Source organism: Sinocyclocheilus anshuiensis, unplaced genomic scaffold, assembly GCF_001515605.1.
Source record: "Sinocyclocheilus anshuiensis isolate Anshui unplaced genomic scaffold, SAMN03320099.WGS_v1.1 scaffold207, whole genome shotgun sequence".
Taxonomy (NCBI): domain Eukaryota; kingdom Metazoa; phylum Chordata; class Actinopteri; order Cypriniformes; family Cyprinidae; genus Sinocyclocheilus; species Sinocyclocheilus anshuiensis.
In genome coordinates this window covers 5,239,141-5,256,470 of record NW_015551045.1, presented here as the reverse complement: position 1 = coordinate 5,256,470, position 17,330 = coordinate 5,239,141, and the positions used below count along the sequence as shown (strand labels likewise).

The window sequence follows — 17,330 nt, the reverse complement described above, 5'->3', positions numbered from 1 at the left end:
CCGATACTTTATTTTCAACCTTTTGATTATTTCCTTAATTTTTATTGAAAATAAATGCCTTTACGATGTGATACGAGATTTGGAAAGGGAGAAAAAAAAAGTTCAGCAAAAGGCGGGATCGAACCCTAGTCGATCGCGTCAAAAACCCAACCATACGCACTTATCCATCTGCACCACTGGAGCTGATCCCTGTATACGTTGATTGACAGATGTCTCGTCCAGTCAGCGGTGAGTAATCCCAAACCAATGGCGCTGTCTCAAACTATACCTACCTCTTCCGGTTTGTCTGATTTGTCGTTGTGTTTTCTGACTTGTTAATTTGGTTTCGGATTTGTCGTTGTGTTTTCTGACTTGTTATTTTGTTTTCGAATTTGTCATTGTGTTTTCTGACTTGTTATAATGTTTTCTGAATTGTTGTTGTGCTTTCTGAATTGTTATTTAGTTTTTTAGACTTGCATTTGCGTTTGTCATTTGTTATTTTGTTTTCAGAATTGTGATTTGCTTTGCACTTCTCGGCCACCGTAGTTATTATATATACATAATATATATAATGAATGTTGATTGCACCACATGATTTTTGTTGGTTGCATCACATGAATGTGATTTTTCCAAAAAGTAAATAAATAAATAAATAATGACATCTTCTGTAGATAGATTCTGCTGTATTTTTTTTCAAGAATTGTATTATTCTTATTATTATTATATCAGTAAAAGTATCAGTAATAACCGTTATATCACCCTGACTTTATGCCATCCAAAAATATCCAAATGCATTTTTACACACAAATGAAAAAGTTTCAAAAAGTAATTATTTCCAAAAATATCTGAAATTATGGAAACTTGTTTCCACCATGGGATAAAAGAAATAAAATAAAAAATAATTGTGACTTTTTTTCTCAGTTTATATCTCACAATTCGTCCTTTGCATCTTGCCATTCTGAGAAGAAAAGTCACAATTCAATTTTCTTTTTATTTGTGTATTCCGCTGCAAAAATGGCCTTCCATAATAAAATGACTGGATGGGGAAAAAAGGCATCGCGTGCGAATGACACCATTGTCAGAACTAAACAAAAGGGCGCGCTGTACTTTGTTTTTCTGTTTGGAGCTGGTGCAGGAACGCATCACCTCATTAGCTTTAATTGATCTCCAGTGCTGGCAGAGCATCATTAACTCACACCACAGGCAACTCAACACCAATGCATATCATAGGATGATCAGATCACAGCACGATGTGTATCAATGGATGCATTTCCTTCAATGCGTCTGTACATTATTTCCCAGCATCAGGCCTGCATGTTTGATCAAAGAAGAGATCCTAAAGTTTGTGATTGCACCCTGCTGATTCATTCTGTATATTTGCAGGGAGGTGGTGGGTGCAAAGCCTCTTGGGAACCAGTGGATGAGTCCAGAGGCAATCAGACGAGGTGATGACAGGGGCACGGCTGCGCACCGGCTCCTCCGGTCGATAAAGCCATTACACACCCTTACAGAATGCACATCTCCACTGCACAACAGCAACAGTGTGGCTTATGCGGAAGATTTCAGATTTTATAGCAGGTCGCATCAATTATTTCTCTTCAAATCTGTCTTTGACCTAAAAAATGCAGCCTGGAGTGACATGCTATTAATAAGCTCTCCTGACTTTTAAGTGAAGGATTTTACAACGTATCTGTCAGGGTATTAAATCTAATCCAGATATGAGTGTGCCAGACAATAATGAAGCCTTCCACAAATAATTGGTCATGTGCTAGCATACTTTATGCTCTTGTCAATCTATTATGTAGCAGCCTTGATGAACTGAATGAAGCTAAATCCAATAGATCCTCTGCAGTTAATGGGTGCCGTCAGAATGAGAGTCCAAACAGCTTTTTGCTTCACAAGACATAAACTGATGGACTGGAGATATGTGGATTATTGTGATGTTTTATCAGCTGTTTGGACTCTCATTCTGATGGCACCCATTCACTGCAGAGGATCCATTGGTGAGCAAGTGCTACATTTCTCTAAATCTGTTCCTATGAACAAACAAACTCATCTACATCTTGGCTGGCCTGAGGGTGAGCGCCTTTTCAGCAAATGTTCATTTTTGGGTGAACTACTTAAAGTAAAATAAATAATATATTTAGCATATGTGGTTTATCTGAGGCCTTCTTTATGGCTCACATAGTATGATATACCGTATATATTGAGCTCACTCTTGAGAAGGAAACACACTTTAATTTTTCAGAGGCATAAACTAAGCAAAATTGTAACCATTTTATGCAGGTGTCTGTATTTATATGGCCAAAATGTTAGATGAAAGCTCTGAGCTTGTAATGTAAGTCAATGAGATTTTTATAACAGTATAAGACTACCTACATAAAATGCATAATGTCAGTTGTCACTCTATATCTACCTTAATATGTCTTGTAAGATATAATGTATACACATTTGTAATATATACAATTTAACATTGATTTCACAGCAAATTGACACCTGTGGACAAGGAGAACGTTTATAGCATTAAAGGCCTTTTTACTAAGTGTATGAAATATCAATGAGACAAAAGGCATGTAGAAGATTGTGTACATCTTTCAGCAAAGGTTTATGATACAGTCAAATATGATACAGTAGGCTTTATGGTTAAAATGTTTGGAGCGGAAATGATGTGATATTAAATCCATTCATTGCAATAGCGTGAAAGCACTAGATGCATATCCTGACACTGAAAAACTGAATTCAGTATTGCTTTAGTCACAATATTGATATCAGCTACTGTAGCTTGTCATGTTGACTATGGTGTCATTCATCTGCATTAAAAATGGAGGAGTGTCCATGTCCAATTATAAGATCCCAAATTTGCTATGTACCCACACAGGGTATCGCTAAACCCTTTTACAGGAACATGAGCCACCAATAGCTCTGTGCCCCAGTAAAATATTACTAATAAATCCGTCTGACTATGAAGATTACCTTATCGACCAGAGAAGGGTTTTCCCTGATAATATTTCAGCATCCATGTCACGTGTGTTTGCTATCAGCTGTTTAGAATCAGATAAGGTCTAAAATAGTTTGTATATAGTTAATATACAATAGTTAATACGTAACACAGAAAACAATAAGAGGTGGATATTTACTGTAACTCCACTTTAGGCTATAAAAACAAAACCTCTATAGTTTAAAGCGTCTCTTTATTGCGTGTGCAGCTTGTTAAAGGTCCCCTGAAATGCTTAGAAACACGCAGCGGTACTCTATTCGGTTGTTAAGTGGTGACGTAAGAAGTGCTGTTTCTCGCTTCACTTGAGAATACTACCTCACATCAAAAATATCGTTGAGCCGTTTTGGCAGAAGTGATGAACTGCAAGCTTTGAATGCTTATATCTTCTAAATGCGAATTTTGTCACTGTTTTGGAGCACACTGCCTTATAGATAACCTTAAGACTAACATATTGATACTAACACCCAAAAAACTTTAATTTTGATTTCATGGGGACTTTTAAGGACAATTCAGGCCATGCATCTTTTTTGTGGGGAAAATTAGAAAAAAAAAAAAAAACGAAAAAAAAAACACTTAAATTCCACTTGGATTGCTATATCTAATCAGTCATGCGTTTTAAAATTTGCCTCAAATATAATTTTGAGTTCGTATAAGAGTGTGCGTGTGTGTGCGCGCGCAGGCACGTATCACTGTTGCTGGTAGTTTGTAATTCCATTGTTCCTTTTATATTTGCCAATGTCTTTTTGCAGTATAAAACCAACAGCTGAGGTGACATCACATTAAATATGTATGGCTTGGTTCAGTTCTCAGAGGATATCCAAAGGCCTTTTGACACATTGCTCCTCCACATACCAGAAACACTTTTTTTTCCTTTAAGGGAAAGATTCTATCAGACAGGACAGCAATTCATGAAACAATTTTATTATTGAAAAGTATTAGAGGATGCATGTGCCTTTGCAAACATCTAATATTTAAGGCAGTCTTCTCAATCTCTCACCTGATACTGTTGAGACATTAAGATTTGCATGGATTTTTAAGATGGTTGCACTGCATTTGAGGATTTTTGGTTTTATTGACCGCTTATTCTAGGTTGTTAAAGTTTGTGCAACTGGTGCCCTCCAATGACATCTAGTGGCTCACCACAAGTGAATGCATTATCAGAGTTATTAAATGGATGAAAACAAATGAACCCAAATTAAAAGAGCACTCTTAAGAAACTATCACCATTTATCCTTTTATTATTGATAACATTGACAAATACCCCAAGTATTGACACACTACATTGAACATTTTGCAGATAAGAAAGTCACGAATCATTTGAGATCTAAAAATGCCATGTTTATTTCAAATCACAGTGTCACCTAGACATAAAAAAGTAACAACCGAAGATGCAAATAAGAGCTTTCCCCAGCTTAACATCTGATCACTTGCCTCTGGTTAAAGCTGAAAATGTCCCTAGACTCTCCACACATAAAATGATCAATGTAATCAGTCAAAATTACACAAATAATAATAACCACAATTCAAAAACACCCTTTCAACATTGCAGGAAGCTTATGGGGCCAAACAGAACTGAACCTTAAATATATCAACAAATTGTGCATTTTGAAAGCTGGGAGTAGAAAATAAAAAAAGAACCAAGTCAGCCGCCATACAGAAACACACCACCTTAAATAGTTTTAAAAGAGTATGTACTGCTACCACTTTGTTTATTGTTGAAAGGTGTGGAAATATTTTGTTTTTGCCAATGCAGTTTAATAGCAAGCTGTAACTGGACCACCAGCAAACCCAGCACTGAGAAAGTTTGGTTGTCTAAAGTCAGAGCTTGCATGCATTGGGCATCTCTACTGGTGATCAGTTTATAGCAGCCTTGACATCAAGACCTCATAGACCCAGACTTAACTGATACTAACTGGCAGCGAACAAATAACTTACTGCCCAATTAGGAGAAACAAGTTCTTTAATCATCCTCATCATCTTCCTCTTCTTCGTCCTCCTCCTCATCGTCGTCATCATCATCATCCTTCGGTTTGGATTTGGCAGATGATGCCCCTCCGCTTCCTTTTGCCTTTCCTTTGTAGTCTGCCATGTCCTAAGAAAACAAAACACCATGACAACTTTACAATTACAAAACAAACATTAAATAAATAGCTAATGGTTATATATATATATACACACACACACACACACACACACACAAAAACAAACCACTAGCAGTCAAGAGTATGAAATATTTATTTTTTTCTTTAAAATTAAGATTTAAGATTATTTTTCTATTTGAAAGCATTTTAAAATTTTATTTATTCCTGTGATGCCAAAGCAGAATTTTCAGCAGCCATTACTCCAGTCTTCAGTGCCACAGGATCCTTCAGAAATCAATCTTTCATTCATTCTTTAACCACCATCCACACTGAATAATGAACAGCATTTTGCTCCACCTTCTGATACTTGTCCTTCAGTTTGTTGGCCTTGGACTGGAAGGGCTGTTTCTCCGAATCAGACAGATTATTCCACATCTCTCCCAGCCTCTTGGCTACATCTCCAATGCCCAGACTGGGGTTCTGAGCCTTGATGTTGGGCCTTTGCTCTGCACAGAACAGGAAAAATCCAGACCTGGGAATAAGAAAAGAGACAAACATTTAAGTAACTAAACTAGACAAGCCCATAGTCCATCCAGAATCAATAAAAGAAGCTCTAGCAATAAGCATTCTGAAAGGAAAGAGCACATACTGTGGCCGCCTTGGAGCATTGGGGTCCTTCATCTGCTTCCGACTTTTCTTTCCTGGATTGTAGCTCATCATTTCCTGGTCATAACGGACCTTGTCCTGTTTGGCCAGGTCTTCAAATTTAGTCTTCTCTTTTGGTGACATAGTCTGAAACAGATGACAGTTTCTTGAAGCCGCTACCTGTAGCCTTTATTCATTTTTATTTTTTTTTAAAGATATAGACATCTCCAGATAAGAATAACCTACTTACTTTCCATCTCTCGGAGCACTTCTTTGAAAATTCTGAAAAGTTAACTGTGACACCAGGGTTCTTCTTGTTGTGCTCTTCACGGCACGTCTTCACAAAATAGGCATAGGCGGACGACTTGCCCTTGGGTTTCCCTGGCTCACCCTTTGCCATTATTACAAGCCACTCAACTGTCACCACACCTAGAAATACACAGACAATTTAATAAACTAAAACATAAATGTATATTAAGGAGACGACCCAAATGATTAGGTGCCACAGTTTCAATGTAAATAAACTGCATCTTTTCATACATAGCTCATTCCTAGAGATTCTCTTAATAGAGAGCCATAGTCCCATCCACTTTTCAGCAGCATTGGTTCCAGAAATAATTTTCATATTCGTTCTACTCGTAGGGATTTTAAAGGAATCGTTAAAGAGGTGCAAGTTGAAATTCAAACCAACAAACTACAAGGTGAATTATAACATTACAACATTATATGCTTTGATTTAATTTGAAAATCAGATCAAAATAAAAAATTAAAAAAAGTTACAAGACTGTGTACTTCATTGCTATATCACATTTATTGCAATAATAATTGCACTAAATGCAGTGGTTCATGGGAGTGGATAGGAGCTAGAGTGTTCTTTTGGTGCAAACGGTTTCAATTCTTTGAGGTGTAATTTTTTTACAGAATCATGGGTAACAGTATTCATTCATTTTTTTAACATAGTAAAAAAAATAAAAATAAAAAAAAAAGTTGAATTCATGCAGGCTGATGGCTTCAACAGAAGCATATACCATTGATTACGAACCTCGTAGCTCTTTCAAGTTGGTCTGTCTTTAAGGACTTAAGTTATTAAGGTAAAAAAAAGTGTTAATGGGATATTTACTTTGGGGACCCGTTTGTTTCAATTAGGGCTGTCAAAAAAATTTTCGAATATTTGTCGAAATTAAAAAAAAAACAAAAACAAACCACATTCGAATGCAAAAACTTTGCATTCGAATTTTAGGTCTGCGTCAGCCGTCAGGCAGCCTTATCAGTGCCGCATGAAATGCGACGACAATGTAAGTGTCATTGAATTTTAATGCTTTTGTTAGCCTATCCAGTTGAACCCACTAGATGCGGCGCTGCTACGTTGTTCATTCAATATATTGCGGAAAACGAGAGCATCAGTGTGGAGATGTTGTTGTTTACAGCGAAACTGAAACCAAGCCGTTCACACAGAACGCATATTTATCACATTTTCTAGCGGGGCATCTATCAGCATTGCACTCGCGTCTCGCACAAGAGAGCGGCATGTTTAGAAAGCCATGTAAAATGAATGCATGTTCAACTTTTAAAAAACATGTCTCAAGACTTTATGGCGGTTTCCCCCCATCCCACTGCATCTCATGTTTTTAAATGAAGAAAGTAGCCTACTCTTTGTGATTGGTTTTCGGTCCTTTGTATTAAACTATACATACATGGTGCTGTTTTTTCTTCCAATTGTTTAAGCAACTTTATTAACTATATATGGTTTAGAAACATTATTTTAAACATGCACTTTTTTCCCCCCAAAGATAGTCATGTTATTTTATTATGCTTTGAAGAAACGTGCATAATATTTTGCTCGATGCGCCCTCTTGTGGCCTCAGGAGAAACCAAAAGCCCCCCCCCAACCGAAATTATGCCTTTTAAATTAGAACAATTCTAATTTTGATAATATTTAAGTGGAAAATTCGAATTTAGTTTGTCATTTTGACAGCCCTAGTTTCAATATATATAACGCATGTTCTGCACATCGTCGGAGGTGCCTGCAAACACTACTTTTTATTATATTCCATGTTGTGAAGTGCAAACTGATGACAGAAACTAAACTTTATTTTAAAAGGTAAATTAGTGATTTCCAAAATAAGATGTCATTTAAACGCGTGACTAGTTTAAAGGCCAGTAATGTGTGAAGAGAGGGACTGACTGGCCGCTTCTTTTCAATCAGACGCCATTCATTAAAATGGCCTCCATCAGCGTCGAGGAACAATGCCTTGCACATCGCCGTTTTCACAGCAGACACTTCGAGGACACGTCGACTTTTAAAAGCTGCTAGGTAAGCCATTTTAAAAGTTGTTTATTAAATACAATGAGCTGCGAAGCCAGCTTTTGCAAAGTTTTACCAGTTCCACACTTGACGCTAAAAAAATCACAAATCCTACTATCGTGTAGGCTTGCTCCATGAATATTAATTACGCACCGTGACGTTCGCCCCGCATAGCTAACTGATTGGTTGCAATGTAGACGTATTCAGGTAGGCGTATTTAGCGGGCCAGCGAATTAACGAATCATACTGTGGAGAAGGCGTTCGTTATGAATATTAAATTAAGTTACGCTGTAGGAATTTAACGCAGCAACGTCAACGAAATCATTAACATTCATGAGCCAAACCTTCCCCATAGTAGGATTCGCAAATTCGCGCCCAGCACAAACCTGTTTATAACAAAGGCAGCCGCAAACCAGCCATGACTGGCACTTGCTGTCAACAGCTCAATGCTCTCCATAACCAGAAAAAACACAATGAGCTAAAACTATTACACAGCGAACTCAGCGACGACAAACGGTGCACTTCTCAACAGTTTATCAGGCAATTTAGCAGCCCGTGATTTTTGAGCCAGATTTTTACATCGCCAGCCATTTTAAAAGCACGTTCGTCACTCAACTTCGGTTTAAGAGACAAAAAATGTAGCTTTTCTAGACTGTAAATTAAAGCGAAATAGTTTAGAACTAACTGAATAAGAACCACCGTTAAACATTTCACTGTAAATGAGTTTTTAAAAGAAAAACACGGTGTTATATATAAAATATGGTTTACGCACCAAAAAAGGCTTTAAATAATTAAAACAAGATATTAAAGAGAATATTAAGCCCCAGTGAAAATTCTAAAATGGAGTCTTTTATAAATACCTTCTGCTAATGTTTGTCCTGTCGTCTGTTCTCAATCACACTAACGGCCTCCTCGAGTCGCGCTTCCTCTCTATAAGAAGCCCACACAGCCTCGCGCTAGCTCACTACGAGACCTGCCTGATTGGTCAGTCCCGGCACGCATTTAAAACAGCCTCCGCAACTGTGGATTGGCTAAAAGGTCATACATATTCATAATCTGCTTGCCGCCATTGGACAGAAGCATAAGCCACACCCATTATTCAAAAACAAGGCGGGAATTTCTGTCATAACAACAGAAGTTTCACGTGTGAGCGTGAACTACAGGCGGTACAGTGCACTATACAGAGGAACTGTATACTGTACAAGGTTTAGGGTGTGAGAATACTGAGTAGAGGAGCAGAAAATATGAAAACGAGGATGGCCTACAAAAACAGAAAGATGGTAATACAAAATATTGTGTTAAAAGGTTTGTCCACAAACAAGGACGTGTCAAGGACATACATGACTACGGTTTTTGTTTTCAATATTACACTTAGTAGAGTAACAAGATTTATTTGTTGGCTTAAATTGCATTTTCATGTACTCTGAACCCATGTTTTTTTTTTATTATTATGAACAATATTTTGTCTAATTAACAGCAAATTTGCAGATTTATCATGGATTACCAAAAGCAGCAGAAATAACACGTAAGATTTTTTTAAATTCTTTATACAACAGAATGTAGTTTTAAACATATTAAGATACTCAATTATTACAAATTAGAAATAAGACATTTATTATAAAATTACTATAACACACTTTAAAAAAAAAAAGGGTATTACAAACACATTCAGAAAATAACATATATATACGCATTAGCCAACTTTTAGTAAACTGTCATAGTAATCTTGAAATGCATTTAAAATAAAAATGAAAGATAATAAAAGGAGGTGGTTTATGTACACAAATATGTCACTACCTCAGAGCAAAGCTATGCACAAATTTTATATTATGCATGATTTTAAATTATGTTACATTTCAATTAGTGTTGAGGAGTAATTCTTGTATGCAATATAAGAGCAAGAACATTTTTGGAATATTCAGGCATTTTCTGTAGAGAGACTGTTTAGTTCTGAATACCATTTTAACACAATTTGACCACGATTTCTTGGAATAGGCTTTTCAATATACTCAGCTCTCGATAAAACTCAGATGTTAAAATCAACCTCCAAAAGTGCAATTTTTTCAAAATTGCTCCCAATAATATGTGATAAAATTGAAATAGCTTTCACAAAGTTATGCACAGAAAACTCTATAGAAAATGTCTGTTGAACTGTAGTGCTATGTGATTTGGCCAGTGGTTTTATGGCCTTTAGGGGGCACAAATGACCACACAGTGGTTATTATTCCAAGGATTAGCTTAGGATCTTATCAAACATATGTAAACGTTGTTATTATCCAACTGTGACAACAGAGATCGGACCAAATATAATTGATTTTGACACCAGTATTTACCAAGTTAATAAGATATGCTCAGACAGTAGTCTGCATGGGCATGCCTTCATGCTCTGAGGAAGAGGAGAGAGAATGTGATGAAGCTGCGTCTCGTTTTAACTCGTCCACTCTCTTCTGCAACTCTGACTTCAGGACCAACAACTCCTTCAGACTCTGATGAACAGGAACCTGACAAACAGAGACGGGGAAAAACAGAGCCTTTAGTGTCACTGAATGTGAAGTATACACAACACAACATTTTTGACTCGTGTTAAATTTATAAAATGTATTAAAATTCATAAAAATAAAAAGCAAAGTTTACTAAACGAAATCATCAAATTAAAATGTATATATTAATAAATATATACTAAATTTTAATGTGAAAATTTTTAATGTGAATCATTTTTAAATGCATCTTTTAAATGCATTTTTCTTTTTTCTTTATCCAATTAAAATCATCTGATCTGAGCAACCAAGTTTAAAGTATCCAAGTGTAAAGAATTTAATGACATGCCCAACTGCATTGACAAACAGATCAAAATTAAATGGCCAATACAGTTTTTTTATAGAATTAATACAATTTTAGAAAGTTATATTTAAATACAAATTATTGTACTAAATAAACATTTGATTTATTTTCAAGTAATTTATAATTTATTTACTTTTTTAATGAATTCACATTCACAAGGCAGTGGAATGAAAAAAAGAAACAGTAGGTCTAGAGATGCAATTTTTAATTTATATTATAAATATATTAATTTATAATATAAAGTATATTATATAAATATACATAAAATGGTGTTCAAAAGTCATGGACCACCAAACTGTGGATTTCATCCCAATAAAAATGGTAAAACATACAAGAATTTAGAATTTTTAGCACAGCTTGAATAAATAATATATAATATTAAAAAAAAAAAAAAAAAACTTCATATAAAAGTCAAATATTACCCTTTAGGGATTCCTATTTATAGTAAATAAAACCACATAAACCATATAATGCATATTTTCTAAAATAAATGGTTAAAAAATATAAATTTGACCATATATTAAATAAAATAACATTTTAAGTAAATGCAGGCAATCCTAAGATTTTATATAATGCAACTTAAAATACAAATCAACTCAGAATCTTAATTGTTTTACACTGTTATCAGTGTAACTCCACAACACACATTTTTCACCTATAACCACTGAAGCAAATGTGGAAGAAGTAGCCATCAACTATCATCCTCTGCATCCCCTGCTCACCTGTGGCCTCATGCGAGGGTTCCAGCGCACATAATAACTGACCCAAAGCTCTAGATGTCTCAAACTGGCTACTGGATATAAAACATGGTGCTCGTAGTTCACATACAGCGGGTTGGTAAACTCCTCAAGCTGGCTGTTTACATATGACCACAGAGATACGGTCTTGCTGTACACCTCCTGCAAAAAAAATCAGAACTGAATGACATTAGGGTGACTGAATCATGACAGAATGACAGTTGCATGCATCTGTTCTTGCCTTTGAGACCCGTTCTTGCTCGCTGTTGTAAAGAAACGTTCCAAACAGGCAGCTGTACAGGTGATCAAGCACCGTGATGAGAAACAGCTCATTGAATTCAAATGCAGAGGGAAACTATGAAAAGCGAAAAAAAAAAAAGAGAACACTTTGGTCATATAATAAACGTGGCATTTTTCATTTCAGCTCCACTGTTCCTCACCTGCCGGGCCATTTGCCAGACACAGTCGATGAACTGCACAAAGAGAGGGGAGCGCTCAGAGTTTGCATGATTCCCATCTCCATGTCCCACTTGCTGACAGACAGAAGGCCAGCGAAGGAAGCCGTAAGATGCTAGTAAACATTCAGTGCACAATGTTTTTCTCCATCCATATACACAGGATGTTACTGACCGAGGCAAAGCGGTGTCCGAAGCTCAGCCACTCCTTCTCCAGAAGCACCTGGAAGCCCCTGAGCGAGCGGTAGTGTGCGTCCAGCATGAGCATGGCCAGAGAGGTGAGCTGAGCCGTGCGGTCCCAGCCATCGCTGCAGTGCACCACCGCTGACGTCTTTCCCGACTCGATTCGGTCTGCGATGCGCACCGCACCTGCTAGCAAGAGCTACAGAGAAAACAGATGGTCATTTTGGTGGGTGCTGTACCTTTAAGACATGCTTTTTATTAGGGCTGCACGATTAATCGCATGCGATATTTAACGCGCATCTTATCAGTAAAGCCGGTCTGTAATCAGCGGTAAATCTCCATCACCTGCGTGCACCGCTGATTACAGAACCGGCTTTCTGACAAGATGCGCGTTAAATATCGCATGCGATTAATCGTGCAGCCCTACTTTTTATTATATAATTTTTATTCATATTATTCTACGTGTTTTAAATTATTAAGTCAATTAAATAATTACATTTAATTACATACCTCTCTCTCACACACACACACACACACACAGAGCCTGCAACTTGTCTTAAATCCAACCGACTGTCAGCATTTTTTAACAGCATTGACAAACATATAAAGAAAATCTAATGTCCAATACTGTTTTAAATGCAAGTAAATTTAGTTTTATTTTACTAAATAAACTTTTTCTTTTTTCTTTCTTTGAATTTACATTTTTATTGAAAAACGGTCTAAAGATGTGATTTTTAAAACATCCTATAAACCTCTTTTAACTTGTGCTCTGAGTTTTTAGAATGTCTTGTGTGCGAGACACGGCAAACGACACTAGACATGCAAAGGTCAAACCACATGTCCATCTAGCGCATGTTTACATAGAAAACAATGGAAAATTCTTCTTAACTGTTTTTCTTATTATTTTCTAAACTAAGAAAAAAATGTAAGAATAATTTGATAATAATAAAACAAGTATGTAGTACAGATATGCTATATACATAAATTATGCAAGGGAATGTGAACAGGATGTGAATAGAACACTTTAGCAATGTATTTAAAGGAGACATATTATGCCCCTTTTTACAATATGTAATATAAGTCTCTGGTGTCCCCAGAATGTGTCTGTGAATTTTCAGCTCAAAATACTCCACAGATCATTTATTATATCATTTTAAATAAATCAATAAATCCACTGCTCTCTTGTGTCCTCTGAGGCTGAGACCCTAAATAGTGTTCTGTGCAGCCAATGACAGAACCGTTAGCATGTTTTGCTCAAACTTTCGCCATGGCATTAGAACTGGTACGCTGTTGTCGCTTGCGAAAACATAATAACAGTGCCGTGGGTGGAAACTTACAGATTAAGGGGCGGTAATATTATAATGAGATCCCTTTGCCACGTCACCAAGGGAGCGAAATCAGACGCGCTCGTTTTCTCAGACGCTTGCAGAAAAAGGCTTACCAAAACAAAGTTACTGGGTTAATCTTTTTCACGTTTCCTTGGTTGGTAGATGCACCAGGGACCTGATTATAGCTCTTAAAACCTGGAAAAGTCAGATTTTCATGATATGTCACCTTTAAGGTAAAAACGACATAATATTAGATTTTTTTTATTGCAAACATGCAGCTTTTCACTTCACAAGACATTAATTGATGCACTGGAGTGGTGTGGATTATTGTAATGTTTTTATAAGCTCTCATTCTGACGGCACCCATTCACTGTTGAGCAAGTGATGTAGTGCTAAATTACTCCAAATCTGTTCAGGTCAAGACTTCTTACTCTTAAAATGTCTTATTTCTTAACTTCTTTCTATAAGAAGATTTTCGATTTGACAGTGCAACAGATTCAGCCATCGGATTGTTTACTTGTAAGTGTTAAGCAAAATAAATATTTGAAAACGGAGTATAAATGTCAGGATATAATGACCATCCGATGGAGTCCATCATGGTGCAGTGCAGTGATATAGTCACATATTCTCACCCTGATGTACTCCAGCCAGTGTGTAGAATCCACAGATGAGAACCAGCGCTGTTGGTCGATGGCAGGATACACCACCTCCTTGAGTTTCCTCAGGGATTCTCTCATCACGTGCATGTTGGGGATTTCCAGAAAGTTCAGCTCCACATTGATATAGAAACTCTCATTCTCATATCCTCCATCTTTGGCCTACAGAAGAGAAGCCACATATCAGCGATTCCAGAAAATCTGGTGCAATAGCTAGTTTGTTGCTGGCTCAAGATGGTCTACCAGTGCTGACCAACTAATGACCAGCCAGAAACCAACAGCAACCAGCTTAAAGGCTGGAATACATGATGTATGATGCCTAGTGTTTTAAAATCTTCCAGCTTCAAGAGCTGTGTCACATGATGCTAAGGGGAACATGTTTTGACATGTTAAGCCCACAGCATTACTGGATTATCTATAAGATTGATCATTTCTTTCATGAAAATACTGAACTGAACTTCTAAGAAATGCTGTCAAGCCTTGTCTTGTCCTCATCTGGACTAATCCCAATAACAGGTAATATTAATGTAAAATGGATGAGATTCCAGCTGAGCGAAAATGCTTATTTTACTCATTTACTCTCATGTTGTTTCAAAACCATATGACTCTCTTTCTCCTGTAGAACATCAAAGACATCAAAGATGATATTTTGAGAAATATGTTCTTTTTGTCCATACACCAATTGTTGTTGTTTGGTTCCTAAAATTCTGCAAAATATCCTCTTTTGTGTTTCTCAAGAGAAAGTTGAAAGATGGCAGAAACATTGTGTTATATAACTAATCAGAGATTGGTAGGTCTATTAGTAAAATCTGTTGACTTTAGCAATGGTGACTGTGGGAAAAGCACTTTTTTTTTCTCCAAAGTTTGCAGACCTGTAATTTAAGAAATATGCCCTTTTAGATTTTGATTTTTAACCATTTTTCTTTTGGTATCTTCTTTTTAAAGGCTCTACCTGGTTCCATTCCAGTGATACTGGAATCTCAATATGGCTCCAGGACAAAACTGTTGTCAGTGGTCAAAAACCAAAAGTTGGACACTCTGCAATCAGCTGATTCGTTTTCTTTTAAAGAGGAACGTCTGAAGAACAAATAGTTGAAACTGGAAATGTATCTTGTTTCCCTCTATTAAAACAACGGCATAGAACATACCTGTCCAAGTGCCATAAATATTCTTTTCCCAAAGTTTACATGCCTGTGTGTGCACAAATTATGAATGTACCTGTAACTCGTGCCTGTATATTAAGGCTCTTAATAAACTTTTCTTTTGTAATCTTTGAAGCTGTATACAAAGTGACCATCATTTGGTTTTTGACCACTGAAAATGGGTCATTTTCAACATTTTGGACATGAAGCCGCATTGAGACCCCATATCTCTGAGATTGAACCATATAGGGCCTTGAAAATGATGATTAGATATTATAGAAATATAACTATATAGATCAGTGGGTACACACTAAAATAATGTTCATGAAAAAAGTAATATTGTGAAATATTATTACAGGATTTTCTATTTGAATATATTTTCAAATGTAATTTATTCCTATGATGCAAAGCTGAATTTTCAGCATCATTACTCCAGTCTTCAGTGTCACGTGATCTTTCAGAAATAATTCTAATATGCTGTTTTGCTGCTCAAGAAACATTTCTTATCATTATCAATGTTAATAACAGTTGAGCTGCTTAATATTGTTGTGGAAACCATGATAACGTTTTTTTCAGGATTCTTTGATGAATAGAAAGTTCAAAAGAACAGCATTTATTTAAAACAGAAAACATTACAAATGTCTTTATTGTCACTCTTTCTCAATTTAATTCATCCAAAAACTCTTACTGACCTCAAACCTTTGAACGGTAGTGCAGTATTCATTTGTTAAAACAGAGTTGCTTACTTTGTTAGTGTCAGCCACAGTGCTTTGGCGTGCATCAAAGATGCAGAGTTTGTGAGACTGTGCGTTGGCGTCGAGAATGGTCTGCAGGTACCGCTCATCCTCCCTGCAGCGGCGGTCTGATGGACCCACCTGCGGCTGACTGCAGCGCACTATAGCGGCCTGACTCTCAGGGTGAATCCAGGACAGCACCTGATGGAAGGGGATAATGTTATTTTCTATTTTCATTTAAATTTTAGTGAAAGTTCTAGTATTTTTTCATGTGTTTTTGTCAGTTTTATTACGGTCTATTAAAAAAAAAAAAGTGTTTATACAGTTTTGATAAATATTCATTTCAATTTTAGTTTTAGTTAATTGAGTACATCAAGTTAAATTAAATGAAAATGAAAAATGTTGCCTTGGCAACTATCTGAAATTAAATTTATGTTTTTATATTTTATTTCAGTTAATGTTTTTTTTTATTTTAAGTAACAAATATGCTTTTTATGGTTTTAGTTTTTGTTAAAGGGGTCATCGGATGCCCATCTTCCACAAGTTGATATGATTCTTTAGTGTCTTAATGAAAAGTCTGTAACATAGTTTGGTTAAAATTTCTCAATGGTAGTGTAAAACAACACCCTTTTTACCCTGTCAAAAACAGCTCTTTCCAGAGCAAGTCGTTTTGTAGCATTTTCCTTTAAATGCAAATGAGCTCTGCTGACCCCGCCCCTCTCTTCCGAGCCACTCTCTGAGAGACTGTTTACTTTAGCCGCATTCATCGTGAAACTTGCTAATTAGCACATTATTAGGAAAGGCGATTTGCAAAGATTCATTAAAAAACCTTATGCTCACTTCTTCTGTAGGTGAAGCTGGATCACGAATGATTCGCGTGAACATAGATGCATTAATGTAGATCGGGGGCTCATTCCCTTCAAAAACAAACGTAATCCACTGCATCTTCAGTGGCTCAGATGTCGGGAGTAAATGACGACTGCTGTGTTCATTATTACATCCAACAACAGAACACCTCAATCGCTTAGGAGGCATTCTTGTCTACATCTGCTTCAGCGGTGAAACAATGGCGGACTGATCACTCAGGGCGGGTCTAAGGTAAGACGCCAGTACAGTCTGTGCTGAAATGCTACTGTCAATCAAACTATCGTGGGAGGGGCCTGTTTTTGTGACGTCACACAAGACAGGCATCTGAGATCGGCTCGATTTGAGAAAGGGGAAATGATTTAAAGAAATTAAAAAAAAA

The 17,330-nt window shown here is 36.5% G+C and overlaps 2 protein-coding genes across 4 annotated transcripts in view; both read right to left on the bottom strand.

Annotated features, from left to right (window-relative positions):
* Positions 1-4,197: 4,197 nt before the first annotated feature.
* Positions 4,198-8,997, bottom strand: LOC107661738 (high mobility group protein B3-like). The gene is made up of 5 exons (XM_016451500.1): positions 8,869-8,997; positions 5,954-6,132; positions 5,708-5,850; positions 5,416-5,590; positions 4,198-5,069 (listed from the first exon to the last, which is right to left on the bottom strand). The coding sequence occupies exons 2-5, from the start codon at positions 6,101-6,103 to the stop codon at positions 4,938-4,940; spliced, it is 600 nt and encodes a 199-aa protein (XP_016306986.1). The 5' UTR covers positions 6,104-6,132; positions 8,869-8,997; the 3' UTR covers positions 4,198-4,937.
* Positions 8,998-9,665: 668 nt separating this feature from the next.
* The window catches only part of LOC107661737 (myotubularin-related protein 1-like), a 15,223-nt gene continuing 7,558 nt past the window's right edge, over positions 9,666-17,330 (bottom strand). For all 3 annotated transcript variants that reach the window (XM_016451497.1, XM_016451498.1, XM_016451499.1), the window contains 7 exons: positions 16,097-16,285; positions 14,185-14,370; positions 12,217-12,423; positions 12,027-12,119; positions 11,828-11,941; positions 11,572-11,748; positions 9,666-10,509 (listed from right to left, as the gene is read on the bottom strand). In XM_016451497.1, coding sequence (XP_016306983.1) covers positions 10,360-10,509; positions 11,572-11,748; positions 11,828-11,941; positions 12,027-12,119; positions 12,217-12,423; positions 14,185-14,370; positions 16,097-16,285 — 1,116 coding nt within the window. In that variant the 3' untranslated portion in view covers positions 9,666-10,359. The remainder of the gene's footprint in view (positions 10,510-11,571; positions 11,749-11,827; positions 11,942-12,026; positions 12,120-12,216; positions 12,424-14,184; positions 14,371-16,096; positions 16,286-17,330) is intronic.

What these genes read in the sequence shown, in the direction of transcription:
- LOC107661738 (XM_016451500.1), bottom strand. Translation starts at nt 6,103, where the DNA reads ATGGCAAAGGGTGAGCCAGGGAAACCCAAGGGCAAGTCGTCCGCCTAT. An exon ending in AGTGCTCCGAGAGATGGAAA is followed by an intron (nt 5,851 to 5,953) that starts GTAAGTAGGTTA and finishes CATCTGTTTCAG; the next exon opens with ACTATGTCACCAAAAGAGAA. An exon ending in AATGCTCCAAGGCGGCCACA is followed by an intron (nt 5,591 to 5,707) that starts GTATGTGCTCTT and finishes TCTTATTCCCAG; the next exon opens with GTCTGGATTTTTCCTGTTCT.